General features: G+C 65.3%; 1 protein-coding gene across 8 annotated transcripts; it reads right to left on the bottom strand.

Annotated features, from left to right (window-relative positions):
* Positions 1–697: 697 nt before the first annotated feature.
* NBEAL2 (neurobeachin like 2) lies at positions 698–27,379 on the bottom strand. Of its 8 annotated transcripts, none has more exons than XM_068934043.1 (57): positions 27,052–27,379; positions 22,063–22,151; positions 21,822–21,986; positions 21,533–21,614; positions 21,309–21,421; positions 21,151–21,233; positions 19,475–19,625; positions 18,724–18,809; positions 17,973–18,066; positions 17,805–17,917; positions 17,617–17,723; positions 17,202–17,273; positions 16,540–16,623; positions 16,240–16,338; positions 15,304–15,878; positions 15,059–15,191; positions 14,852–14,971; positions 14,412–14,766; positions 14,247–14,329; positions 14,074–14,166; positions 13,489–13,660; positions 12,925–13,058; positions 12,687–12,846; positions 12,493–12,595; positions 11,670–11,823; positions 11,235–11,393; positions 10,987–11,146; positions 10,688–10,773; positions 9,848–10,561; positions 9,543–9,721; positions 9,229–9,388; positions 8,543–8,680; positions 8,139–8,444; positions 7,895–8,044; positions 7,662–7,819; positions 7,467–7,591; positions 7,256–7,376; positions 6,857–7,014; positions 6,354–6,487; positions 6,031–6,238; positions 5,836–5,951; positions 5,632–5,756; positions 5,379–5,519; positions 5,157–5,287; positions 4,954–5,063; positions 4,732–4,849; positions 4,554–4,651; positions 4,351–4,467; positions 4,109–4,198; positions 3,832–3,941; positions 3,478–3,650; positions 3,205–3,299; positions 2,925–3,041; positions 2,673–2,834; positions 2,245–2,393; positions 2,018–2,153; positions 698–1,059 (listed from the first exon to the last, which is right to left on the bottom strand). In XM_068934043.1, exons 1-57 carry the CDS (start codon positions 27,100–27,102, stop codon positions 955–957), a joined length of 8,520 nt encoding a protein of 2,839 aa, XP_068790144.1. In that variant the 5' UTR covers positions 27,103–27,379; the 3' UTR covers positions 698–954. The 8 variants fall into 8 exon arrangements, with proteins under 8 accessions (XP_068790144.1, XP_068790148.1, XP_068790143.1 ...); XM_068934047.1 differs by having other exon boundaries at positions 5,836–5,931; positions 6,131–6,238; positions 17,805–17,919; positions 17,969–18,066; XM_068934042.1 differs by having other exon boundaries at positions 17,805–17,919; positions 17,969–18,066.
* Positions 27,380–27,408: the final 29 nt, after the last annotated feature.

Genomic DNA, 27,408 nt, shown 5'->3' on the forward strand with positions numbered 1-27,408 from the left:
GCCAAGAGCTGAGGCCCACCCCGCTCGTGACATCTGGGTAGACAGCGGCTGCCGAGAGCTGAGGGCTCCCCCCCCCACCATGCTCGTGACAGGGGTGTAAATGGCTGCTGAGACCCCTCCCCCCCCCCCCCCGCATTCATGCCATGTGGGTACACGGCTGCTGAGAGCTGAGCCCCCCCGGCACTCATGACACGTGGGAAACAGGGCTGCTGAGACCCCCCATGCTCGTGACACGTGGGAACGCAGGCTGCCAAGAGCCGAGGCCCAGCCTGCTCATGACATGGGGGTTTACGGCTGCCGAGCTCCCCCACGCTGCTGACCCACGGGTACTGCGCTGCTGAGCCCCCTTGCACTCGTGACATGTGGAAACAGGGCTGCTGAGACCCCCCCCCCCACGCTCGTGACACGTGGGAACACAGGTTGCCAAGAGCTGAGGCCCAGCGGGCTCGTGACACGTGGCGGGGGGGGGACACAGCCGCCGAGCGTGGGGCCCCCGATAGGTGGCTGCACGACTGCTGAGCCCTGCCGCGCTCGTGACACGGGGCGGGGGGAAAAGGGCTGCCGAGCGGCTGGCGGAAGAGACGGGTCTTGGGAGACGACGGTGTTGCGCACATTTATTTCTGAGAGAGAGATATATATATATTTTTTATATATATATATATATATATATATATTTTTTTTTTTTTTTTTTGCAAAAGAGCTATAAATCGATAGAAAAACCGGTGGGCGGGGGCCAGCCGGCTCCTGGCCAGCCGGCGCGGCGCTCTCCCCGCGAGCGGCGGTCCCTCCGCCGCGGCGGGCTCCTCTCTCCTCCGCCGCGGGACGGGAGGTCCCACGGGTGCCGCTCGCGCCCGGCGGAGCTCCGGCGCGTTCTCGGGGCCCCCCCACCGGTCCCCGTCGCGCGTCCCTGGCGCCGGCCGGCCGGTCGGGGTGGGGTGACGACGGGGCGCGGGGCTACGATGCGCCCTCGGCGGGGTTGTACTCCGTCTCGCCGGCCGACACCTGGGAGATGCGCCGCGTGGAGCGCCACAGCCGCCGGTGGAACTGGCCCGGCCGCACCTGGGGAAGGGGTGGGATTCAGCGCCCGCCGGCCCGGTCCCTGTCCCTGTCCCCGTCCCCATCTTCATCCTCTTTCCCTTCCCTGTGCCCTTCCCCATCCACTTCCTCATCCTCTTTTCCTATCCCCTTCCTGATCCCCTTCCCCATCTGCATCCCCTTCTCTTCCCCATCCCTATCTGCATCCTCATCCCCTTTCCCCATCCACATCCCCTTCCCCATCTGCATCCGTCCCCTTCCTCATCCTCATCCCATCCCTGTCCCCTTTGCCATCCCATCCCATTCCCCATCCCCTCCCTCATTCAATTCCTCATCCCCTTTTCCTATCCCCTTCCTGATCCCCATCCCCATCTGCATCCCCTTCCCTTCCCTTCCCCATCCCTATCTGCATCCTCATCCCCTTTCCCCATCCCCTTCCCCATCCCCATCTGCATCCTCATCCCCTTTCCCCATCCCCTTCCCCAGCCCCATCTGCATCCCAATCCCCACCCCATCCCCTTCCCCATCCCTGCATCCCCTTCCCCATCTGCATCCCTATCCCTCAACCTCATCCCATCCCTGTCCCCTTTGCCATCCCATCCCATCCCCATCCCTATCCCCTTCCCCATCCTCACTTCCATGTCCTCCTCCCCATCTCATCCCATCCCTACCCCCATCCCCATCCCCTTCTGCATCTCCATCCTCTTCCCTATCCCCTTCCCCATCCCACCCTCATCTCCTCCTGTTCCCAATCCCCATCCCGACCCCCTTCCCTTCCCTCCTTCCATCCCCCATTGCCCATCCCCGTCCCCTCTGGTCCCTCTCTGCCCTGTGGAGTAGGAGGACAAGCCGAGCGCCCGGGTCCGGCCATGCATACGGAGGACAGGGACGCGTGAGGCCGCCACCACCACCTTCCCCAGGGTCTCCCGCAGGCTGGTGCTGAGCCCCCATGGGGGACAGTGGTAGGCCAGGCCACGTTTACCTCCGCAGGCTGTCCTGCCCCCACCACGATGAGCTTGCCGTCCTCCAGCCCCACCAAGATGTGGCTCTTCTCCTTGGTGACGGACACGCTGTGGATGGGCACCCGCATGGGCACGGGTGGCACCGCTGCCTGGAGGCTGCAAGGGCGAGAAGACAGGCACGTTGCATCCCTCGGACATCGCTGCCAACCCCGACGAGGCCAAAGCGGGAGCTGGCGCGAGCCTCTACCTCTGCAGGTCACGGATCTCCAGCCCACACTGCATGGTCCCCAGCACCACGAAGTCCTCCGTGACACACATGGCCATCACCTGCTTGTCCAGCGTGACAGAGGAGAGGTGCTTCCCGTTGACCGAGTAGAGATGCAGGGCAAACTTATCCTGAAGGAAAAGGACAGGGGGACCGGTGGGGATGGGGACCGAGGTGCAGGATGGGCACAGGAGAGACCCTGCAGAGCTGGGCAGGGCTACGGCACATGGGAAGACGATGGAAAAGGAGGGTAAAGCCATGATGGAGGTGGCATCCCACTCTGGATCAAGAAGGAACGGCAGAGCTGACACTGCCCTCTCCTGGGGACAGGCAGGGAGAGGGTCCCCCGGAGCGAGGTGGCGCTGGACGTTCTTTGGGGTGGAGGCTCTCCACTGTGCCAGAGGACTCACCTTCAGGGAGGATTGCTCACCCACGGCGGTCTGGGCGACGATCTGGCCCTCCAGCCCCACGGCCAGGCTGGAGACAGTGGTGGGCAGCGAGCTCTCGCTGGGTGGCCGCAGCGACTTCATGAAGAGGCCGCGGCGCACGGTGTGGATGATGATGGTGCCGTCCTGCGAAGGAGGACAACATAGCTCTGGTGCTTTGCCGGGAGCGGGGGGAAGACCCGGAGGGACGAGCCGTGCCACCTGTCCCCGGCTCACCTTGGACCCTGACACGGCCATGTCCAGCTCGGTGCTGATGGCGACGCACGTCACCTCGTCATCGTGGCCGTAGAGGACTTGGACGGGTTTGGGGGCCAGGCCGCTGGAAAAGCCACCCTGGCCGAGGAAAGATGGAGACCTCAGAGGTCCGGATTCACCCCTGGGGGCACCGGAGCCGGCCAGCAGCCACCCGGCGGGAGCGAGGTACGCCGAAGGGCTCGGGGCATGGAGCCGCCCAACGTGGGAGGAAGGACAAGTACCGGCGTGGGCTCCCCAGTACCTGCTGCAGGACCTGCCACACCATGCAGGTGGTGTCGCGGGAGCCAGAAATGAGGTAGATGCCGCACAGGTCGAGCGCCAGGCAGGTGACGACGTCTGCGAGGTCGGCAAAGAGACGCGGGTGAGCCGCGAGCCCTGTCCCGCCGCGACCGGGGACCCTGCGCCCGGCCCCGCTGGCTCTCCTGAAACCCGCCCAGACACAGCCCCGTTGCAGCTCCCTGAGCCTCCACGTTGGAGGGGATGCCGAGGAGAAGGTGCCGTCGCCGTGACGTACCTATGTGCCGGGTGATGTGGCCGACCACCTTCCCCTTGGCCAGCGCGGTGACGCGGAGGCTGTTGTCCCAGTGGCCCCCGCTGAAGAGCAGCTTGCCATCGGGCGACACGGCCAGCGTGTGGGAGGACAGGTCTGCGCCGGGGGCGAAAGGGCCCTGCAGGAAGCGCTGGGTCCTGCCGCAGAGGACAACGGGCAACGGTGGCAGAGCCGGCATTGACGCCCACTCCTCACCCATGCAGCCCGTGGACCTGGGACAGCTGGAGAGCTTGTGTGGCCAGGCCAGCGTCCGAATAACCCCAGAGACACCGCGGGAGGGACAAGGGGCCGACCCCGCCGAGCGTTTGTCGGACTCACTTGGCGTTGGAGACGGTGGGGTCTTTGGTGAAGCTGAAGTAGTTGGAGATGTTTTTGTCGTAGGGCAGCCAGTTGTGGGTCCCCAGCAAGCCGTTGGCGCTCACTGTGACCTGGGGAGAGGTGGAGACGGTGGTCAAGCGGGATGGGGCTCCTGCTGCGCCCAGGAGCCAGGCAGTCGTTTTCTGGCTCCTTCAGGGACAGCAGCTCAGAACAGTGCCTCAGTTTCCCCACCGGGCACAGGACCGAGCCACAGCTCGTGAGCGAGCCCTGCGCTCACCAGGACGTCGGGGGATCCCTGAGTGATGAAGGAATGGGCCTGGTTCTTGGGGACCACAGCTTGCACCAGGGCGACTCCGTCGCTGATGCCCTGCGGGGAAACGGCAGCTGGTTGGTGCCCTCCTCGTCGCCAGCCGAATCTCTGAGCCCCCCCGGTTAGGTCCTCCTGCCCAGAGGTCTGTCCTCCTGCCCGGACGGCTATCCTCTACTGTTTCACCCTGCGTCGCCCAGGATAGCCCTTACCTCCACGAAGAAGGACTTGAGCTGGCTGAGGTTCTCAAAGACGTTGGGCGAGTGGGTGTCGAGGCGGGCCAGGCGGCGGGCTGCGCTCTCTGCCGAGAGACGCGCGGGATGGGGCTCCTGCGGGGGCGAGAGGGTTCATGGGAGGGTGGGGACATCCCGTGGCCCAGGATGGCAGTCTGGATGCCCGCCCTCCCCACCGCTACCTTGAGCAGCTGGCAGGGTGTCTGCCCGAAGTTGCTGATGATGCCCTCCAAAGCCTTCCTCTGCGTCTCATCAGCGATGGCATCCAGGTCCACGGCCCCTGGGGATGGGGATGAGGACGGGGATGGGGACAGGGACGCCGGTGCGTGCCCCTCTGCCTGCCCTGGCCCTGCAGCTCACCCTCATAGGTGCAGTAGTAGAAGACGTTGAGGGCCTCCACGGCGGCCGGACCCCGTTGCTTGTAGCCAAAGATGAGGTCGATCCACTCGTGGAGGTGAGCCGAGACATACTCTGACTCCTGCCCAGAGGCAGTGTGTCAAGGGGGGCGGTGCTGCCTCCAAAAAATCTCCTCTGATGAGGGAAGCCAAGGAGAGGGGGTGCTGGGAGAGAGGGCCATCTCACCAGAGCTTTCCGATGCTGGTAGATGAAGTCCTCACAGGAGCGGGCCCACCGTGGGAGCACCACGTCGCTCACCTTGTCGTTGGACATCTGCAGGCAGCCCAGGTCGAAGCCTGCGGGAAGAGCCGGCAGCAGTCAGAGCCCTGCGGCGCCGGGGCAGAGGCAAAGCCACCGCATGCGCACAGCTGGCCGGAGCCGCCCCGTACCGTTCTGGTTCTCCAGGAATTCAGGGAAGTAGAAGAACTCGGGGATGAGCTCCTTGACGTCCACGGGGTTCTCCATGCGGGCTTGCCACGCCGCTGGCACCGAATGGAACTGACGGTCCGAGCAGTCGAACCTGGTGGCACAATGGGGCCGTCGGCACCCAGCGGGCCCCCACGAGCCACCGCGAGCAGCTCTGGGGCGTTGCGGAGCCACGCAGCGCTCACCGGCCGCTCTGCAGCTGGATGTGCAGCGTGGTGAAGGGCTCGGTGCGGATCAGGTAGTGCATGACGCCAGCAGCGTTGGAGTAGTGGGTGCCATAGTGAAACTTGTCAATCATGCCCGTGGGGTCCTCGAAGCTCTCGTACCTGGGGGGGGGGGTGGACACGAAGGGTCGGGCAGGAGCCAGAGGGGTGCACCTGCCCCAGCCACGCCTGCCCTGGTCCCTTCCTCCTCTGCTGTGGTGCTACAGGCACTCACTTCTCTTTCACGTCCTTGGCGTGCCTCTCATTGGCCACCCCGATGGGCTTGGACAGGTCCCGAAACACGGCTGGGTTGCTGAGGTCTAACGTCTCCGAGACATAGTCACGCAGGATCCAGGGGAACTGGGGAGCAGAGGGGATGTGGGTGACCAGCGGTGGCGGCAGAGGGGGACTGATGGTGGCCACGATGCAGCGTACTTACCACAGGGTACTGTGAGAGGTCATTGTAGGTGCGTCCTGCGATGGTGTTCAGCTGCATGAGGTACTCGAAGTTGGAGATCTCCCGTAAAACCCATTTCTGGACCAAAAAGAAGGTGGCTGAGGGGCAAGGAGGGCGTGGGAACAGCATCCCAATGGTGTGGGATGCTGGCGCAGGGTGAGGGAACCCGGACCAAACCCGGGGACACTGCTCTGCACCACCTGCTGTCCCTGGTGTCACACTGTGGGGGACACGGGGTACAGGGCCACCCTCCTCTTTGCCCGGGTGCTGGTGGTACCTGGGTGAGCCCCGAGGCCTTCAGCAGCTCCTGGGGTGAGCGGCTGCTGCAGTAGATCTGGTTGGGTGGGCGCAGGCCAAGGATGCTGGAGTACACCTTGTTCCTCACCTGGGGGGTGGAGGGGAGAGCGTGGAGCGCTCCCGGCTCGCAGCCCCCATCCCGACGTCCCTCCAAGCCTGTGGGGCTCGGCAGGGCGGGCTTTCGGACAACACGGCGCCCTCACCTTTTTCTTGAAATTGACAAAGTAGTTGGCCTGGTCGATGAAGAAGAACTCGAGCGCAGAGCGGCGCAGGTTGTAGCGGCGCAGGTGGACCTCGCGGAGGTGCGACAAGGGGCGCTTGAAGTCGTAGCCGATCCCTGCCGCGGAAGAAGCATAAAACCGCGCTGGGCTCGCTGTCAGCCCCCTGCCCGTGCTCCTGGACTGGATGGTGCATGGAGATGTGGGACCACCCAGGAGATGGAGCTTCACCTCAGGGACTGAAACAGGTGCTGGGACAAGCCTGCCCAAAGCAGAGCCACCCCAAAAAGGCCAGCACCCCAGGGACAGAGGATGGGGGCTTCATTGCCCCTTCTGCTGCAGGGATCTGCACCCATCCCCATGCGTCCCAACGTTTCTAGGACGAGCTGTGTGTGCTGGTAGAGATTTGGGCTTTTGTGACCCTGTTCCTAACCTGCTGTGGCCAGGTGCTCTCCTGGGACAAAAGTGCCCCTGACACATGCCCATACCTTCCTCCGTCTCCTCCTTCTCACTGCTGCCGTCGTAGAAGTAAATGTGCTGGGTGGTGACCTCCAGGCGGCCGGCAATGACGGCCACCGTCGTGATGAGCTCACAGTCCTCTGAGATTACCAGCTTCTCCCGCTGGCTCTGCTCCTTGGGCTCAGCCCTAGGTGACACGGGGTGACCCCAGAGGTGAGGAGGCCCCCTGGCCTTGCATCCCACCATGTCCCACAACCCACTGGTGCAAGCGCCCCAAAGCTCCAGGTGGCCAGAACCAAAGGACGTGACCATCCTCAAGATGGTGACACTGGCTGAAAACCACAGCGCGGATGGGGAAGGCTGGAGGAAGCAGCCACGGTACAGCTGCACTCCCCACCAGCGTCGTGGCAGGGCACACGGACACTCACTGGCTGTCCAAGACGGGGAGGTCCTCCTCAGCCAGCTGGTCATCTTCCAGCTCGCTCACCTTGGCCTCCTTGGCCACGGCGAGCGGGAGGGACTCCGTGGGGTTGTGGAGGTGATCGGCTCCTGCAACGAGCGGAGTTCGTTCAGCCCTTGCTGGATGTGTTTACCCTCTGCCGTGGTACCCCGTGGCCTGTCCCCACGTGCCTCCCTCACCTAGGTTGTCCCGCAGGGCGCTGGCCTCCAGGTGCTGGTCGAAATTGAGGTTGGGCACCAGCTTCAGCCGCATGCGGGAGTAGGTCTCGGCGCTGGAGAGCTTCCAGCGGGTCTCCGGCAGGTTCCTGGGGGAGCAAAGGGGGTGAGCCGGCAGCCCCTGCGTGGGGCGGGTGCGCAGGGGTAGCGAACGCTCACCGGTCGGCCCACGCCGAGCGTGGCGAGGTGAGCAGGCGGCTCAGGCAGCGCCACTGCTTAAGCACGGTGCTATGGTGGCTGGTGGCCTGCTTGAGGACGTTGGCATGACGGGTGTTCTCAGCCTTGGCACGCTTGGCTACTGGCTCCAGGACCAGGTCCTACGGAAAAAGTGGTGGAGGTGAGGCGCCAGGTGGCTGCCAACCAGGAGCCTGGTCCTGGGGCACCTGCGGCACCTGGAACATCTGCCGGCTCGCTGCCTTTTCACGCTCCCGCCGCAGCGCGCTGCTCATCATGGTGTCGTAGCAGGCGTTCCAGAAGTTGGACATGTGGTCGTGGCTCTTGGCGAACGTGTCCATCTCGAACTGAGCCATGGTGGGTTGCACCTGCCGGGTGAGCCGGGACAAGAGGCAAGGTGTTTCCACGGTGTTCAGAGAGGCACTGGTGACACCCCTTCCCCACCATCCCTGGGGCACCCACGTGCTTCTCGATGAAGCCCCTCCACTCAGTGGTGGTGCAGAAGAGCTGGAAGTCCTCGTAGAAAGTGGGGCTGCCGTTGGTGGGGGGCAACGAGGGCAAGAAGTGCTGCAGCTGCAGGCTCTCGTAGCACTGGTCCATAAGCGTGCGGATGATGGGCACCAGCCAGGAGAAGGTCTCCGACTTGGTGTCCAGCGAGCGCCGCAGCGGGGTCTCCAGCTTGCCCAGGAGGTAACAGGCCACGTCCTTGCGGGGCGCCGAGGCGGTCTGCAGCAGGCTGTGCAGCTTCACGTAGGCCAAAGAGTGCAGCTGGGGAGGGGACACGGGTTGGGGTGTCAGCATGGGGCTGCCACTTCTACCTGGTGTCCCCTCATCCTTGGGGGATGTCTCTGGCCAGCGCAGTGCACCTGAGGGTCCTGTAGCATGATGTAGCCCACGAGGATGCGCAGGCCTGTCTGGGCCATCTCCTTAAGGTCGGAGGTGCCGTTGGCCAGGTGGTACCACACGCCCAGCTTGTCCAGCAGGCTGCTCACCCCCTCGTAGATCTGCGGAGGGGCAGAGGGATGGACAGAGTGAGCCCCCGGCTGCAGCACCCCGGGCCCGTCAGCTCTGCGGCTGGGTGGGGGCAAAGCCAGCAGGCATCTCCCGATAACCCCTCGTCCATCGGCTTCCTCCAGCAGTCAGGAGCCCTGCTTTGCTTGGAGCTGGTTAGGGTTAGGGCTAGGGTTTAGGGTTAGCCCTGCTTTGCTTGACGTAGGTTAGGGTTAGGGCTTAGAGTTTAGGGGTTAAGGTTTGGGTTGGGTGTGAGGTTTAGGGTTAGGGTTTAGAGTTAGGTTTAGGGTTGGGGTTAGGGATAGGGTTTAGGGTTATAGATTGGTGTTAGGTTTAGGATGTAGGGACAGGATTTAGGGGTAGGGTTGGGCTTAGGGTTTAAAGCCTAAGCCCTGTACCCTGACTCTAGAGTTAGGGTTTAGGGTTGGGGTTGCTGCTATGGGTTTAGGGCTAGTGTGCAGCATTATGAGTTCAGGGTTAAGTTTAGAGTTCGGGGTTAGGGTTAAGGTTAGAGTTAGGACTGTGTCCGGGGCCGGGTCACCTTCTCGCTCCACAGGGCCTGGTTGTTGTGTCCCTCGGAGAACAAGAAGTCCTGGAGCAGCCGCAGCAGCTTGAGGGCGTTCTGGGTGAGGCTGGGCAGGGTGGCTGGCGTCGACTCCTTCAGGTCCGTGAACGCTGACTCCAGCATCATTTCCAGGAGGCTGCGGGAGAGCCAGTGGCTTGGCAGGGCGGCCCAGACCCCCGCACCCTCCAGGCGGCCACGAGGGGACCCCGTCTCCCTCCTTACCCACCCTCAGGCTCTTCCTGGGGGGCGAAGAGGAGCAGCATCGTCCCCTTTGGCGGCGGGGTGCTCACCTGCGCTTGATCTCGTCGGGGGGCCTCACTAGCTCACAAGCCGTGCCCAGCTTGGTGAGCACCGAGAAGACCTGCCCGCGCTCCTTCCAGGCTGCATCGTCCCAGCCCTCCACCCCGCGCCACGTCACCGAGAAGATGATGTTGGTCAGCAGGTTGCACAGCTCCTCCTCAGGCGTTTGCTGCCAGCAAAGAGAGCGTGAACTTGGGGTGCTGATGGGGACCAAGCTCGGCAGGTGCTGTGGGATGGGCAGCAGATCTCCAGGTCCTGGTGGGGCGTTTCAGGCTGCCCCATGGCGGTGGCTTACCTGAGGGTTGCTGGTGTTGGAGATGTTGTCGCAGGGCAGTGCATCCTGGTAGCTGCTTTCATCCAGGACGTTGGAGAGACTCGAGCTCTTGCGAGCTCGCAGCCCCGGGAAAGGCTTGAAGGTCTCCAGAGGCGATGGGGTGCCAGGGCCGCTGGCCGGCGTCTGGTTCCCGCTCTCCGCCGTGGCAATGGAGCTGGTGCTGGCGAGGTCGAGCCCCAGGTCAAACGGTGAGGTGGAGAAAGGCGAGAGCGGCTGGTAGACGCTGTCGAATGGAGGGCCGTCCCCAGTGGGACCTTCCCCGTGGTCCCCGGGGTTGGAGGAAGAGCGGCTGGCCCGGTCTGAGGAGTCAAAGGACTTGAAGTTGTAGGAGTGGAAGGACTTGGTGCGGCCAGTTGGGGAGATGGAGTGGTCAGAGAAGCCCTCCGAGAGCTCATGGTCCGAGGCCTCATAGCCCAGCGGCAGGAAGACATCCAGCTCCTGCAGGTCGGTGGGTGGTGGGCTGGTGTCACCCCGCACCTCGTTGCTAGCTTCCTTGCTGGGGGAGTCCGTGAGCCGGAGAAGTTCAAGGCAGCCACTGTTGCCCGACATGCTGAGGCTGTGCTGGCGGGACTCATAGGACTCCTTGACGTAGAGCTTGGTGAGTGTGTCCTGCCAGCCCGCTAGCTTTGCCAGCTGCTTCACCATGTCGTGCTGGGAGTAGATCAAGTGGAAGAGCTGCAAGCGGAGCGGGAGAGAAAGCGGACAATGTCGTCACAGCGCTGGGCAGCCCCTCGGGAACAGGGGACCCTCCAAGGGATGGTAGATGTGTGCCCCTGCCCGATCCCGCTGGGCCTCGCTCACCTTACGGCAGATATCGAGCCGGACAGTCAGCTCGGCGCAGTGGGACAGGTAAACCACGGCCATCAGGTCCTTGTAGCTGGGGGGGTCTGTGGGCAAGGAGAGAGGGCGGTGGTGGCTCCTCCTGTCCCCCAAAAGCCACCAAAGGGCCCCGGACCTGCCCCAAACAGCCCAGCTGAGCACCACCCCAAGACTGGCTGAGCACCTTCAAAAGCCGACAGTGGCAGACCCGCAGCAACCACCCCACTATGGCGCGTTGTGGGGGGCCGGAGTCGGCACGCGTGCTGCGGGGCGTGAGGTACCTGCGCCAAGGACCTGCTCTGAGAGGCAGCGGAAGAGCAGCATGGAGCCGGGGATGTCGCTGAGGCAGGTGATGAGCCCCTGGTAGCCAATGTCCTTCAGCTTCAGGCGGTTCTTGCTGCGCTCAGGGACCTTCTCATATTTGAGCATCTTGTAGAGGATCTGGAGAGTTGGAGAGATGTGGAAGGGCAGGAAATCCAACTAGCGCAAAGCCCCCGGCCTCGGAGCTGCCACGGAGGACCTGGCTCACCTTGAAGACCCTTTCTCGCACTTCGTCCGAGAACTTCTTCTGCACCAGCAGCGAGAAGAGCACCTCCACGTTGCCCGGCTCGAAGAGGAAGGCGAAGAGCTGCTCCTGGGCAGGTGAGCCTTTCAGCAGACCATGGATCACCTCCAGGGCCCCGCACACCTGTGGACAACGGGGACTGCTGCAGACTGCCTCCATTTGTCCAGCTACTGGATGGGGCACGGCCACACAACGCCAGCCCAGCATCTCGGCTGCTTCAGCCAGGACGGGCTACAGCACGGCTCGTGCCACTGCCAGGGCTGGAGAGGTGGCTCTGGACCAGCTCTGCAGCGAGCCTGTCAGTTCTCTGCATGCCCTGCTTGCTGGCTGGGGTTTTATCTCCTCCGCCTGGCCGGCACGCTAAGACTGGGGCACTTGTGACTCGGCTCGGCGCCGTACCTGCTGCTCGTCCTGCGCTGCGGCCACGTAGCTCAGCAAGCTCTGCATCTCCTCAGCAGAGAAGCTCCTGCAGAAGAAGTCCTTCACCAGGCTGAAGAGGGACGTTTGCACCGTCTTGACGTTGTCGACCGCTGCGGGCTTCTCCCTGGGGGTGCTGCGGGCGAGACACGCACAAGCTGGGGATGGGCACAGCTGTCCACCCCTTCCTTGGGTCCCTCCCGCTGGGCTCTTCCTGCTCTTGAAGCTTGACGGGACTGTCACCTGGGGCCAACAGGATCCCAAATCCTGCTACAGGACCCCTAGGAGCTGGGGCAGTGCCAGGCCAGCCCAGCGTGACCAGCCCCTGGTAGCATCCAGGGCTCCGAGCAAACGGAAAAGGTGGCTTCCCATGCAGCTGGTGGGACTGATGGGGGTGCTCCTCACTGCAGGATATTTTGGTTCTGAAACATGTGTGCAGTTTTGAAAAAAAAAGTAGCGGGGGGCACAAACGCACTGGTGGAAAAACCGTGGGACAACTACCAAACGCAATAGCATCGCTTCTGGGTCAGGACACTGCCAAGCCGCAAATCACTGGCGGGCTGGAGGACTATTTTGGGGAAGCAGCGTGAGGAGCTGGCCCTCTCCTTCCTGCTCTTGGGATAGAGGTGTTGGGGGTGGATTTTAGGACTGAAGGGTTGCAGCTCCTGGGGTGTTAGAGGTTGAGTGGGATTTAGGGACGGGCTTGGGGCCATGGGGCACAGACGGTCCTATGCCCGCCTTTGCTGGCCCCGCGGAGGCTGAAAAACCCAGCATGCCCAAACCCAGCCCCGAGCCCCTTGCTCACCCGTAGTAGGTCCGGATGGAGTCCAGGATGTACTGCACGCCGTATTTCTTGCGGATTCGCTGCTTGTGGTCCTTGACGATATTGGCCAGGTACTGGATGTGACCTGTGGGCAGAGGCGATGGAGCAGATCCCCAAGCTGTGGGTTGCTCTGCGGGGAGCCCAACGAGTGCTGGCGTACAGCTCCGGGCTCTCACCTAAGCGCACGGCGAAGTCGCTGTTGCTCCAGATGCGGAAGTCGAAGAGGAGGTGCTGGTAGAGGAGGTGGAGCAGGAGGCCGCTGCCCTCGGAGGCCACCTGCTCCATGAGGATCTGTGAGGCCATCAGCAGGCTCATGTCCAGCTGCGGGCTGGAGACCTGGCAAGAGAAGAGGATTACAGCCCGGCCACGGCGCCTCGCGGCTTTGCAATGCCCGGCCCTGCACTGCCCGCGCACCTTCTGCAGCAGGGCTCCGATGATGGCTGGCCCGTGGCACTGCACCAGGCTCTCCTGGTTCACCGGGTGGTTCTGGATGAAGTTCTTCACAAGCAGCAGGAAGGCGGCCACGCTGTTCCTTTCCAGCCGGCTCTCTGCAAGACAAGGGGTTGGGGGGGCAAAACCCGACAGGGAGCTGCAAACGCTGCTCCCAGGCGGTTCCCACAGCGCTGCTGAGCAAACCCGCGCACAGGGCATCCTGATGACCCTGTGTGTTATCTTGTATTTGGCTAAGTCTTACAAGGAACTGGGCCTTCAGTCCTCCCCGCAAACTTTTGAGCTTGTTCACCTATTTCCCTCTAATTTGATGAGAAACCTTGGTTGCTATGAGCTGCCTGAAAATAAGCTGCTGGGTAACGGGAGAGAGCTGATTTCTCCTATGAAGGGGAAGGCACCTGCATGACCCCAACCCTACCACAAGACACCAGAGACTCCACACAAAGGCAAGCCAGAGGAAAGCAGGCACCTCCCGCTTATGACTAATTTGCCCATATCAACACTGAAAGACGCCAGCAAGGGACTCACCTGAGGACTTGCCCAGTGGGATGAGCATGCCCTGGGCGCTCCTGGAGGACGTCAGCTCGGGACCCACCAGGTCGTCGGTCTCCGGCTCCTCTCCGGATTCCTCCGGCTTGGCCACCACTTGCTCAAGCAGGGGCAGCAGCACGCCCATGCCGCCCACGCAGTTCACCACGTCCTGCAGGAGGCAGGCGAGAGGCACGGCTTTGCCTTTGGCCTTGCTCGGCAGCGAAGAGGAGGAGGTTGCACGTGCACCAGGAGCTGGGGATGCGTTGAACCCTCCCTCGGGCTCACTGCCCCATGCTCCCAGCCCTGGGGAGACCTGGGTCCTGCAGCCAGCAAAGGCTCTGAGCTAGCCTATGAGACAAACCCAAAACAAGTCCCCCAAAAAGGACCCATTTCCTTGCACCACTGCAGCCCAGCTCAATGGAGAGGGTGAGGAACGCACAACCCACCCCCCGCCCTGAAACCCGGCCAGGCAAGTCCTCAGTGGAGCCAACGCCATATAGCAGAGGTCCTGGTGGGACCAGGGGACCTGCTGCAGCCACCCGCCCCCCGGGGAGCACCTGTGGCCAGGGCCACCCTGTGTACCTTGACATCCCAGTTCACCACTCGGTGTCCTGTGAGCCGCCCGTCGAAGCCGTGGTTGGGAGAGAGGTCCAGGCAGATGTTGTTCCTGCAGGCCTGCAAGAGCGAGCACGCGCCCCGTGAGGACACGGCACGCGGGGACAGGAGCCACCCCGCCACCCTGCCGCGTCCCTCACCTGCGGGGTGTAGTAAAGCAACAGCTTGCTGCTGAGCTCCCCGAAATCGCCTTCCAGCTTCAGCAGCGACGTGACGTTCGGCCCTGGAAGGAGGAGAGCGAGCGTCAGCCGGAGCGCCGAGCCCACGGCCGTGCCCCGTCCCGCGGCTCTCCCGCCTCGACGTACCCGCGGAGAAGAGCGCCTTGACCTGGGTCTGCTGCAGAGCTTCGTAGAAGATGGCCACGGAGCCCAGGTGGCCCTCGAGGGAAGTGGGGGTGCCCCACTCGGTGTCCTGGCTGCCGGCCGCCACCGTGGACACCACCCCCTCGGTGGGCGGCTGCACGGGCGTCCAGGCGCGGGCGCCCAGCGAGGCGGGGAAGGACTGCGAGCGGCAGAGCCCGGGGTGCGGGGCGAAGGCCAGCTCGGGCGCGCGGCAAGGCGGCGGGTGGGCGCCGGTGGCCGTGGGCGCCGCCGCCGTGGTGGTGGTGGTGGTGGTGGTGGTCCGGTGGCCGGCGGAGCCGATGCAGCACGAGGTGAAGGACTGCAAAACGGGAAGAGCGGTGCTGCGAGCGAGGCCGGCGGGATTTCGGCCGAGGTCGGCCGGCGCGTGCCCGGCGCGGGCTCACCTCGTGCAGGGACGGGAAGCGGAGCTGGGCCGTCTTCAGCAGGTGCCCGTCCGTGTAGATGTGGACGACGTTGTGGCCGAAGGGCCGGCGGCCGGCGACGTGGACGACGTCGACGCAGTGCTGCGGGGACGCGGGCACGGCCTCAGCCCCGGGCGCTCGCCGGGGGCCCGTCCGAAGCGCCCGAGGCCGCGGCGGAGCGACGCTCACCCAAGCCGAGTCGTTGAAGGCGAACTCCGGCAGCGCCACCGTCATGTAGTCCCGCTTGGTGCAGACGGCCACCACCAGCACGCCGTCGGCGGTGAAGAACGCCTCGAAGCCCGTGCCGCCGGCCGTGAAAAAGCTGCGGGAGCGGGGCGCAAACGCGCCTTCCTCATCCTCAGCGGGCCACCCGCGGCCGGCCGGCCCGAGCCGGCGGCCAGGGGGACGGGGCGGCCGCCCCGAAACCATCTCACCTGTAGAGCTGCCTCCTCTTCGGCCTCGCCGGCCGCTCGGCTTGGCGACCCGGCTCCTCGCTGAGACAGAGCCAGGCGTGGAAAGCGAAGGCGCCGCCGGGCCACTTCTGGATGGCGGGTACCATGATGCCGGCCATGCTGGGCGTCAGGTCGAAGGAACGCAGCGCCCGCGCCGGTCCCTCGGCTCGTCCCATGCCCGACAGCGCCCGGATCACCGGCGCCGTGTAAGGATGAGGCCCCCGGCCCCGCTCGACCCGCAGCAGCTGCAGCAGCTGGCGCAGCTCGCCGGGCCGCAGCGAGAGGCCGCCCAGCGCCCGCAGCAGCTCCAGCAGGTTCTGGGCGCAAGCGGCGGCCGGCGCGGCGGCCAGGGCCGACAGCAGGCAGCCCACCATGCCCGCCTTGACGCAGGTGAGGCGGCTGGGCAGCGAAGCGGCGCAGAGACGCCGCAGCCGCTCCGCCACGAAGACCTGCAGCTCCGGCGAGCTCAGCTCCGGCAGCCACGTCACCAGCACCAGCAGCGGCTGCTCGTTGCGGACGGGGAGCGCCGGGAAGGAGCTGTGGTCGCCCTCCACCGCCTGCCGAGACACCGGCCCTGAGGTCGCCACGGCCCCGGGCTTCCTTTCGGGGACCTTAGGTGGCCCCAAGCCGAGCACGAGCGGAGGCCGGAGACGGCAGGGAGGTGGAGGACGGGAACGTCGCAGGGATGCTACAAGGAGGGCAGAGGGAAGACGGGCCCCTCCGCTCGCCTGAGCCGCAGCGGCGGCGGTGCCGGACCCGCACCGCGCACCGCTTGCCTGGCAAAAAGCCTGGAAATACCCTAAAAACACCCCGCAGCCCCCCTCCAGCTCGCCCGGCGGTCCACAAGATGGAAAGCAAGGCGGCGCAGAGGGCGAGCGGCGCCCGGTCCCGCGCGCGCCGGGGGGCTCCCGGCCTTACCATGTCGAGGAGCTCCTGGAGCAGGCGCTGGCTGGGTTGGCCCTGGCTCTTCAGCACTTCGTAGAGGTGCGAATAGCCGATGCGCTCCTTGAACACCTCCTGCAAGGCAGCAGCGAAGAGGCGTGAGGGCCCCCCGCGGCGGGTTCCCGCGCCCTTTCCCTTTGCTGGATGCACCCAGCGGCACGAAGAGACTGGGATCCGGCCGCATCCCACAGTCCCAGCGCCTCTTGGAGGCTGGTTTCCCCCCCTCTCCCCGTCCCGTCCGCGGCTCGGCGCCCCTTCGGCCTCCCCGCCGCTCACCTTTGCGGACGGCGAGTTGCTCATGATGGAGGTGAGCACCGCGACGGCGTGCACCGCGACGGCGTCGGCGCTGCCCTCGCCGACCTGAGAGATGGCAGAGACGTGGTCAGCGCCGGGCCGGCAGACGCGCGCGGGGCAGGAGCGACGTAGAGCCGGCAGTGGGATCCGGCCCGGCTTGGCACGCTCTTAACGCCGGCCCGCCGAGAAACCCACCCTAACGGGGCTGCGAGCCGGGCTCTCCGCGTGCGCGATTTAATCGTGGCCCCACATTTGTCGGGGCTGGCTGAGCTCTCCCCGTTTTCCGCCCCTGCGCCTCGCAGGGAGAAACGAAAGCCGGGCAGGAGCGGGGAAACCCGACGGCAGCCGCAGGATTTCCAGGCAGCGGCCGACGTTAAGCCGGAGCCGCTTCGCCCTCCCAGTCCCACCAGCCGCTTTGCACCCAAACTGTTTGCGCCGTCTGCGGGGGGAAAAGGGCGATTTGCTGCGCAGCGGGAATCGCCGCAAGCGCTACGGCCCGGGGGGAGCAAGGGCTTGGCCGGGACGCGGGAAACCGCGCCGCAGGGAGACGGCATCCCCGAGCCTTTGCCCTGGACTTTGGGCGATGCCACCGGCCCCGGCTTCGTGTCGGGAGAAGGACGCGACGCGTGAGGATGCTGCAATACCTCCGGGGGCTGCAACGGCGCCGAGAGCTCGCCCTGACCTCCGTCCGCCTCCCACTTACTGCCGAGGTAGAGCTATCCGAAACGGCGTCGGGAAACCGGCACGGAGCGAGACGGAGGCGGGGAGAGAGAGAGAGAGAGACGGAGAGAGGGTTAAGCATCCCGGCGCGCGTTCGCATCGGACCCCGCCGGACCGGGCTGCGCGACGCCCGCGGCTGGACGACGCTGCTAGCCTCCGCGCGGGGCATCTCCCGGGAGCATCCCAAACCCGGCCGGGCGTGAAACCAACCCCAACGACCGGCGAAGGGGAAAGCGAGAGGACGGGACGCCGGCCAAAAGCAGGAAGAGCGGAGGGGCACGCAGGGGCTTTTCAAGCTGCTTGCGGTGGCGGGGGGAGGATCGGCGGCGGCGGCGGTACCTTGCTGTTCTGGATGAGGCGGATGATGTGCTCGAAGCAGTTGTTGCTGAGGAAGACGGCTTGCAGGACGGGCCGGTCGTCGCAGCGTAGCATGGCGGGGATGGCGTCTGCGGCGGAGCGGGGAGAGGGGTGGGTGCGGCGGGCCGCCGGCGGGCTCTCCGTCCCCGTCCCCGCGCCGAGCCACCTACCCAGCATGTGCACGCGGCGGGCGACGAGAGCGGCGGCGCGGAGCGGGCAAGCGGCCGGCTGGTCCGCGTTGAGGACGGTGAAGTAGCCGTGGAGGAAGGTGCGGAGGAGCGCGGCGTGGTGGCCGCCGTGCAGGACGTGGACGGCGGCCACCACGCCGCGCAGTGTCAGCTCCAGCAGCCGCGGGGCCGCCGGGTCCCAGCGCCGCAGCACCAGCAGCAGCACGTCCAGCGAGGCCGGTGTGACGGCCACCAGCGCGTTTCGCTGCGGGGAGCGGGGGGGGGACAGAGCCGTGGCAGCCGAGCGCTGGCCGCCGGCCCCGGCCTCGCGGCTCCGCGCCCGCCCCGCGTTCGCCCACCCGGGGCAGGCTCCCCTGCCGCTACCCGCTGCCCGAAAACGCCCTCGTTTCTGCCCTTAAAGAGGGCGGCTGATGCTCAGCGCTACGAGTTTTGCAGGAGATGCTACGGGCGCGCGCGCGCGCTTTCGACGCGCTGCCTCTCACCCTGGATGCGAATCAAGTCAAAGCACGTTTTGGAGCTATTCGTCAAGTCCACGCTTTCTCTAAATACCAATTGCAACGTGTTTGCGTTCGGCGTCGATTTATGAAGCCAAGCAGCTCGCATCTGCGAAGCTGCGGCTGAAGCGGTAGCTGCGGGCGGCCGGTTCCCCAGCTTCAATCATGTTTCAATTTAACGGCAACCCTTTACGGTAACGCGGTGAATTTAGGCTCGAATTTCACGTGCGATTTTAGACAGCTTCTGCAAATGAAGCTGTTCGCTCCAGGGGAGCATCTCCCGGACGATGAGACTTTGGGGGCCGACTTCCGGATGCTCCCTCCGCCGCCATCCCGCCCCGCCATGTAACGAACTGACTCGGGCTAACGAAGCTTTCCCACGCCGTGGCCCCCGGCCGGCTTGCTACCTTGGATCCGGAGAGGATGGCCCCGAAGAGATGGATGAGCCGGAGCTGGAGGGCGTCGGGGAGCTGCACGTTGGCCTGGAAACTCTCTGCAAGGATGGAAGAGGGGAGAATCGGGCGAGCGGAAAATAAAAGGCAGTAATTCCCTTTTGCAACCATCCGCAGCCCCGAATCCCTGCCCAGGGCAGACCCTACGGCTTCGGAAACCCCCGCGTGCCGCTTTGCTGACGCCCGAGGCTTTGTCGGCGGCTGAGCACGGCCAAACTCGTGCCATTTGTGGAGCTGCCAAGTTTGCAAACGCTGCGCGCGCTGCAGCAGCTCGAGCTGGTCCTGCACGGTGACGGGCGCCGAGTTTGAGTCTGGGACCAGCGTCGACGCGACGGGCTTTCTGTTCTACAAACGGGGCCGGCGCGGGAAAGGGGATTCACGGCAGGCGGTCAGACGTCGGCAAACGGCTCCCCGGGAGTTTTAGGTGATTTTTGCAGCCCTCCCGCCCCGGGTGGCAAGGCGTTCCTCTTAACCGGGTGGCCCCTCTCGGGGCTGGAGAATTTGGACCACAGATCATTAGAAAGTCAAATCGAAATGTTCAGGGCTTCCCGGTGACGAACCCCGGCTGCGTTTTCGCCTCCGCGGACCCATCGGGAAGGCGCGCGCCTTGCCGCGCGGCCGCGACACCCGAGCGCCGAATCCGACCCGCGGGTCGTGTGCCCCCCCCCCCCCGCGCCCCCGAGCAAGATATTCCTGAATAACTTACGCTCTGCAAATAATAAATAAATAAATACATAAAAGCAATCCGGCTAAAAGGATGGAGATCTGGTCCCACCCTCCCGTCGGATTGCTGCTCGCTGCAAAGGGGACGGCCCCGGGGGACGCCGCTGCCCGGGATGCGCCCGTGCCAGTGACCCCTGCAAAGGGGGAAAAGTCCCTAAACCTGACGCCAAATGGCTTCCCTTTTCCGCAAGTTTGGCTCCAAATTCCCCCAGAAAGGGGCAAAAAAGGTGCCCCGCTGCCTCCTGCCCCGAGCCGAAACCCTGCATGGCCGCTGCCTTCCAGGAGACCGCACATATTCCCCAAAAAGCCAGTTGGCCAAGACCTGGGTTGCAAAAATCACCGCCACGAGCGGGGAGCCGGAGCCGGGCAAGAAAAGCCGGGCGGAGGGGAGCAAAGGGCCGGCTGTCCCGGCGTCCCTCGGACGGGGACCCACGGCGTTTCGACGGGCCGGGGACAGCCCCGAGACGTCGGGCGCTGAGAAGGGCCGAGCGGCTGCCCGCCACGCTGCGCCAACAGCGGCGCGGGGAAGAGCCCCGCGAGGACGAGACCCCCGCAGGAGCGGGAGCAAGGCGGCCCGGCAAGAGGGGGCAGGCAGGGAGCGGGGGGCCGCACTGCCCTCGCCCCCTGCCCCCACGTCATCTACCTGCTCCTTGGTCCTATACCTAGCCCTGGGCCATATACCCGCACCAGATGCCCACTCCTGGGTCATATACCTGCATCATATACCTGCTCCTGGGCCATACACCTGCCCCTGGGCCATATATCTGCATCATATACTCACTCCTGGGCCATACACCTGCTCCTGGGCCATTCACCTGCATCCTATAGCTGCTCCTGGGTCATATACCTGCATCATATAACCACTCCTGGGCCGTACACCTGCTCCTGGGCCATATACCCACCCCTGGGCCATATACCTGCATCATATACCTGCTCCTGGGTCGTATACCTGTTCCTGGGACATATACCTGAACATGTGCCCACTCCTGGGCCATATACCTGCATCATATAGTCACTCCTGGGCCATATACCGGCTCCTGGACCATATACCTGCATCATATATCCACTCCTGGGCCATACACCTGCATCATATACCCACTCCTGGGTCATATACCTGTTCCTGGGACATATACCTGAACCATATGCCCACTCCTGGGCCATACACCTGCATCATATACCCACTCCTGGGCCATACACCTGCATCATATGCCTGCTCCTGGGTCATACACCTGCTCCTAGGCCATATACCTGCATCATATACTCACTCCTGGGCCATATATCCACCCCAGGCCATATACGCGCATCATATACCTGCTTCTGGGCCATATACCTGCATCATATACCCACTCCTGGGCCATATACCTACCCCTGGGCCATATACCTGCATTATATACCTGCTCCTGGGCCATATACCTACCCCTGGGCCATATACCTGCATTATATACCTGCTCCTGGGCCATATACCTACCCCTGGGCCATATACCTGCATTATATACCTGCTCCTGGGCCATATACCTACCCCTGGGCCATATACCTGCATTATATACCTGCTCCTGGGCCATATACCTGCCCCGGGTCGTACCCGCACCCCGACTGCCGCCTGCAGGAACGCAAAAACCCACCCGACCCGGGTGTCGCGGCGCCAACGGCGGCGTTTACCTTGGAAGAAGGCGTCGAACTCGGGGGGCAGCGGGGCCGGGGCGAACTTGTACTTGCTCTTCTCCTCCGCGCTGACGACCTCCCTGGAAGCGGCGGGACGGGTGAGCGGCGGCCGGGCGGCAGGGCCCGCGGCGGCCCGCTCGCCCGCGGCCGCTCACCCGCTCAGCTGCCGCCGCCACGTCTGGTAGGGGTCCAAGAGGCACTCGCAGAGGTGCAGGGCGTAGGCCACGACGCTCTCCAGCCGCCAGCCGTCGCCCGGGCCGCTTTGCAGCTTCGCGGCAGGAAGGAGGTGGGACGCGCCGTCAGTCACCGCGCCGTCCGGCCGCCGGCGCGGGGGACGAGGCGGCGGGAGGGCCCGCCGCCACCCGCTCGCCGTCCTCACCTCGGGCGCGCAGGCGCGCAGCAGGCTGAGCACCTCCGGCACGAAACCCGGCGTTTTGTCGCTCCGGATGTTCTCGAGGTTCCTGCCAAGCGAAAGGGGAGAGGGAAAGCGGGCGGCCGGGCAAACGTTAGCCAAACGTCACCCCCCCCCCCAAAAAAAAACCCCCTTGCGCCGGGTAGCGACTTAACCCCCCCTCCCCAAACCTTGAGTCTCGCCCTGCGGAGCAAGCGGGGAAAAACGAGCTGGGGCTCGTTTGCAGGGTTTCGTCTTTGGGCCCGGCCCGCCCTACCTGGAGATGATGATGAAGAACTTGAGGAGGAGGAGGGCCTGGCCGAGGCCGGCCTCGGTCGCCTCGCCGCGCCGCACCTGGCCGGCGCGCTGGCTCAGCTGCTGGCTCAGCGCGTGCAGCACGTCGCGCGGCAGCAGCGGGATCTCCGACGCCGAGTCCTCGGGCCTGCCGGGCAGAGGGGCAGCGGCGGCTGAGACCGGGCACCGCCGCCGCCGCCGCCGCCGCCGCCGGCCCCGCTCACCTCCTGGGCTCCAGCGAGTGCACGTTGATGATCTTCTCGAAGTTCATGACGAAGGCCTCCAGCCACTGCTGCAGGTAGCCCAGGTCCTTCTGCAAGGGCGGCGCGGGGCGGCGGTGAGTGCCACCGGGGCCCTGCTCTGATTTCGGGCCCCCCCCCCCAACTCATCCCCCCCAAGCCCGTGGGCCTGGTACCCAGGGCCTGGAGCCGCTGGCCAATCAGCATCCGGAGCATCCCTCGGCCACGAATCACTAGCCAATCAGCACCCGGAGCATCCCTCGGCCACGAATCGCTAGCCAATCAGCACCTAGAGAATCCCCCTGCCCCGAGCCGCCGGCCAATCAGCACCCAGAGCATCCCCCTTGCCCTGAGCCACCAGCCAGTCAGCACCTAGGGAATCCCCCTGCCCTGACTCACCAGCCAATCAGCACCCAGAGAATCCCCCCTGCCCTGAGTCACCAGCCAATCAGCACCCAGAGCATCCCTCTGCCACAAACCACCAGCCAATCAGCACCCAGAGCATCCCCCTGCCCCCAGCTGCCAGCCAATCAGCACCCAGAGCATCCTCTTGATCCAAGCCACCAGCCAATCAGCACTGAGAGCACCCCTCTGCTGCCAGCCACCAGCCAATCAGCACCCAGAGCACCCCCCCCCCCCAAAGCCCCCAGCCGATTGGCTCAGGGAGCCCCCTGCTGCCTATAGACAGGCGCTGGCCAATCAGCAACAAGTGCAGCACAACCCCCCCCCCCCCCCGGAAGCTACTGGCCAATCGGCATCCAGCAGCAGACCAGCACCTGAAAGGTTGGCCAATCAGCATGCAGAGTAGTCCAATTCCACCCCCCCCCAAGCCACTAACCAATCAGCTCCTGGAACAGCCCAACCCCCCCCCCCCCCCCAGAACCGTTGACCAATCAGCACTCAGAGCACCTGCCCCTACTACCAGCCAATCAGCAGCCGGCGTGCCGGCTGGCCGGGGGACCTACAGGCGCAGGCACCCGGCACCGTTGCACAAGCGCGAGGCTGTGCGGGTTGTGCAACACTATGATTCACACCCGGCCTCCGCTGCTCGCGCACAGCCGCACCGCCCTGCACGGCACCCCGGGGTGCCCTGCATTCCTGCACACCCTATGCACAACCCTGGGGTGTCCCGCGTCCCCGCACACCCACGCAGCACCCCGGGGTGTCCTGCGTCACCGCACACCCACGCAGCACCCGAGGTGTCCTGCATCACTGCACATCCCTATGCACCACGTTGTGGTGTCCCGTGTCACCGCACACCCCACACAGCACCCTGGGGTGCCCTGCGTCCCCACACACCCCTGTGCACAACCTCGCTGCGTCACCGCGCACCCATGCAGCACCCAGGGTGCCCTGCGTCCCCGCACACCCCTGTGGGCAACCCCAGGGCGTCCCGTGTCACTGCACACCCTGTGCACAACCCCGGGGTGTCCCATGTCACCGGACAACCCATGCAGCACCCAGAGTGTCCTGTGTCCCCGCACACCCCTATGCACAACCCTGGGGTGTCCTGCGTCAGCCGCACACCCTACACAGCACCCGAGGCGTCCCCCATCCCCGCACACCCCATGCACAACTCCGGGGTGTCCAGTGTCCCTGCACACCCCACATGGCACCCCAGGGTGTCCTGCATCCCCGCACACCCCTATGCACAACCCTGGGGTGTCCTGCGTCAGCCGCACACCCTACACAGCACCCAAGGTGTCCCGCATCCCCGCACACACCTATGCACAACCCCAGGGTGTCCTGCGTCAGCCGCACACCCTACACAGCACCCAAGGTGTCCCGCATCCCCGCACACCCCTATGCACAACCCCAGGGTGTCCCGTGTCCCCGCACACCCCACAGAGCACCCAGGGTGTCCCGTGTCCCCACACACCCCACAGAGCACCCAGGGTGTCCCGCATCCCCGCACACCCCTATGCACAACCCCAGGGTGTCCCGTGTCCCCGCACACCCCACAGAGCACCCAGGGTGTCCCGTGTCCCCGCACACCCCTATGCACAACCCCAGGGTGTCCCGTGTCCCCGCACACCCCACAGAGCACCCAGGGTGTCCCGTGTCCCCGCACACCCCTATGCACAACCCCAGGGTGTCCCGTGTCCCCGCACACCCCACAGAGCACCCAGGGTGTCCCGTGTCCCCGCACACCCCTATGCACAACCCCAGGGTGTCCTGCGTCAGCCGCGCGCCCCACGCAGCACCCTGGGCTGCCCCGCGTGCCCGCACACCCCTACACACCACGTCGGGGTGTCCCGCGTCCCCGCACACCCCGCGCGGCACCCCGGGGTGTCCCGGGCACCAGCAGGGACCGTCCCCTCCGCAGGGCACGGCGGCCGCCCGCCACCCGCTCCAGCCTCGGGTCCCGCGGCGCCCGTCCCGACGCCCTTCGGGCCGCGTTTCGCGCCCGCGTGCCGGAGGCCGCCCAACGAACGTCCCGGCCTCCGCACCCAAAAACGGGCAAAACCGCCCCGTTTGGTACCTGGCGGCCGGGCGGCTCCATCGCCCGCCGGGAGCCGACGCGCGGCGGTGCGGTGCCCGGCCGAGCCCACGGCGCTCCGGGGGCGAGCGAAGGGGAGGGGAAAAACGCGAGCGGTAAAAACCGCGCTGGGTGGCTTGTTATTTTCTTTTCTCTCTCTTTTTTTTTTTTTTTTTTTGGTTTCCGAAAAGGTTTCGCGTCTTTTTTTTTTTTTTTTTAAAAAAAAAAAAAAAAAAAAAAAGCTCAGGAAACGCCAAGTCACTCGCAAGCCCCAACGACATTTCCTCCCGCGCCGCCTCGCACGGGGGCCGCTCGCTTCCGAGCATCCTCGGCCGCCGCCACCTCCCGTCCCCGCCGCCTCGCTCGGCCCTTTTTCCCGCGGCGCGGCCACCCGGCCGACGTCCCCGCCGCGCGAACCGGGGCGAAACGCCGAGTCGCGGGAACGGCTCTTTACCCCCTACACGAAAACCCCGCGTCGCCGTCTTACCGCCCGCTCCGAGCCCGGCGGCCGGCGTCCCATGCCGGCGCGGCTCCGGCGCGGCCGGTCGCCCCCGCCGCGCGCCCGACCCAGCCGGGTCGCCGGCTCGCCGAGCCTGTTTGGTGACTTCCGGGCTCCTTGCCGCCGCGTGGGAACGGCTTTTATTCCCGCGCCGGCGCTTTTGGCTAATTCGGCCCCTTCCTATCCCAAAGTCAACGGGGCAAAACGGTGTTTTTGGGGTCGCCGGCGGGGTGGGGGTGGAGGGGGAAGAGGACGATGGGTTTTCGGCACGGATCGCCATCGGGATGAAGGCGCTCGTCCCCGCGCGGCAGAGCGACGGGGCCGCGGGATCGAGGAGAACCTCAAAACGGACCTCGAAGCAGGACGTCGCGGGTCGACGCGGTGGCCGGGGCGATTGACGCGTCGCGGCCTTTTCTCCTCCCTCCTCAATTGCCGCGGACGTCGCCACGGCTCCCCGGTGGTTTTTTCGGCAGGTTCACCCCACCCCGGAGTCGCTGGAGGTTCGCGGGAGGCAGCGCGTCCCGAATTTAGGGGGTTGCTCGGCTAGGATCCTGCACGGAGCGAGGAGGTGGGCCACGGCGGCCACCAGCGCGTCTCCGGCTCTTGGGGACGAGCCGGGGGCACCCGTCCTCTGGGACATCCCACCCACAGCGTCTTCCTTCTTCAACTAAACGCCCAAAAGTGCCGGAATACGACCCAAGGACGAGCCTCGGGGGACGCGTGACCACAAGGAACATCACTAAGGTCCCATCAGGGGGACAACTCTTGGCCATCGGGGACAGGTCCCCGTCCTGTCTGCAGAGACGCATTTTGGGGTCAGTCCTAGCTGGTTTGGATCCTTTTGGCGTTTCCCACCGCTCGCGTGACGTTGCTGGAGCTTCTCAACAAAAAGCCGTTCCGCATCCAGCCGGTCGCCCAAGGACTTCACGGATATCGAGCTAATTCGGCGCCTCTTCCCGGCATTAGCCGGACCAAGGCCTCTCGCTAACCTCCGTCCGACGAGCAACCAAGAATTAACGGAGGGTAATTAATTAACTCCCAGGCCAGCCGCTTCCTCGCCGGCTCTTCCGCGGATGAACGCGGGGCCGCGGGAAAAATCCTGAGCGGATGCAAAGCGAGAGCGGCCACCGGGGGAATCGGGGCCCCGCCGCCCCCGTCCCGCTTGGACCGGGACGTCACCCCGGTCCCTTCCGGAGAGGATCGGGGAATTTGGGGGAACGGCCAGCGCCCGGCGCGCGCGGCACAAGGCAGCGAGCCGGCTCGACGCTGCTGGCAGGAGCAAAACGGGACGGGGAAAGGTGACGGCATCCCAACCGGCGGAGACCGGGAGAGGGAAAACCCCTCCGGCCGCGATGCCGTTTCCTAGCTACGGAGCCCGGCACATGCCTGGCGCTACGGGAAGGAGAAACGGGGTGTGTGTGTGGGGGGGGGAATAAATAAATATATATATAAAGCAGCTCACCTTGAGCTGATCAAATTAACAATTAAAAAAAAAAAAAAAAAAAAAAGGGAACCAAACCACCTTGGTGCGACGGGGTCGTTTCAAGCCCCGGCGGGAAAGGGGGAGCGACGCGCGGAGCCGTGCCGCGTCCGGGCGGCGGCGTGCATCCCGGGATGCGCAGCCGATGGGATCCTTCCTCCCCCCCCCCCAAAATTCCCCGGTACCCACCGTCACGCTCCGGGCTGGGTAACGGGGCGGAGGCGCAACGAGATACGAGCGCGGACGGAGCGAGCAGCCGAAACCTATCGGGAAACCTTGAAAACCAGCTTTTCCCGGGGGGCAAAAATAAATCAGTAAGTAAAGAAATACACAGGTAAATTAATAAATAAACGGAAAAGGACGCGAAGGCGCCAGCCGCGGCCGCCACCTGCCCGCAGCCCTTGCCCAAAACCGCCGGGAAGTTCGGCGCAGGCTTCCTCCTGCCAACACAGAGGGACCGGACCGAAGCGACCCGGGCCGGGCCGGGCCGAGCCGAACCGGGCCGAGCCGTCTCACCTTGGCGAAGTAGAGCATCCAGAGCTCGTAGAGGCGCTCGCGGGAAGCCATGCTCCGCCGGGCCCGGGCTCACGCGGCTCGGGGCTGCCGCCCCCGCGGGACCATGCTCGGGGCTCGGCTCGGTTCGGTTCGGCTCGGTTCGGCTCCGGCCCCGCCCCGCCGGCCCGCCCCCAGGTGCGCTGCCCGCACCCGCGCTGAGTTGGGTCCGCTCGGCGGCTCGGGTCTAGAGCCGGTTCGGGCTCGGGTCTGACCCGGTTCGCGCTCGGGTCTAGACCCGGTTCGGCGCCGTCCCCGGCACCTGCGCGGCCCCCTCCGCTCCCCTCCCCCGCCCGCCCCTCTTGGCCCCGCCCTCCCCTC

This window comes from Struthio camelus, chromosome 2 (assembly GCF_040807025.1).
Source record: "Struthio camelus isolate bStrCam1 chromosome 2, bStrCam1.hap1, whole genome shotgun sequence".
Lineage (NCBI taxonomy): Eukaryota > Metazoa > Chordata > Aves > Struthioniformes > Struthionidae > Struthio > Struthio camelus.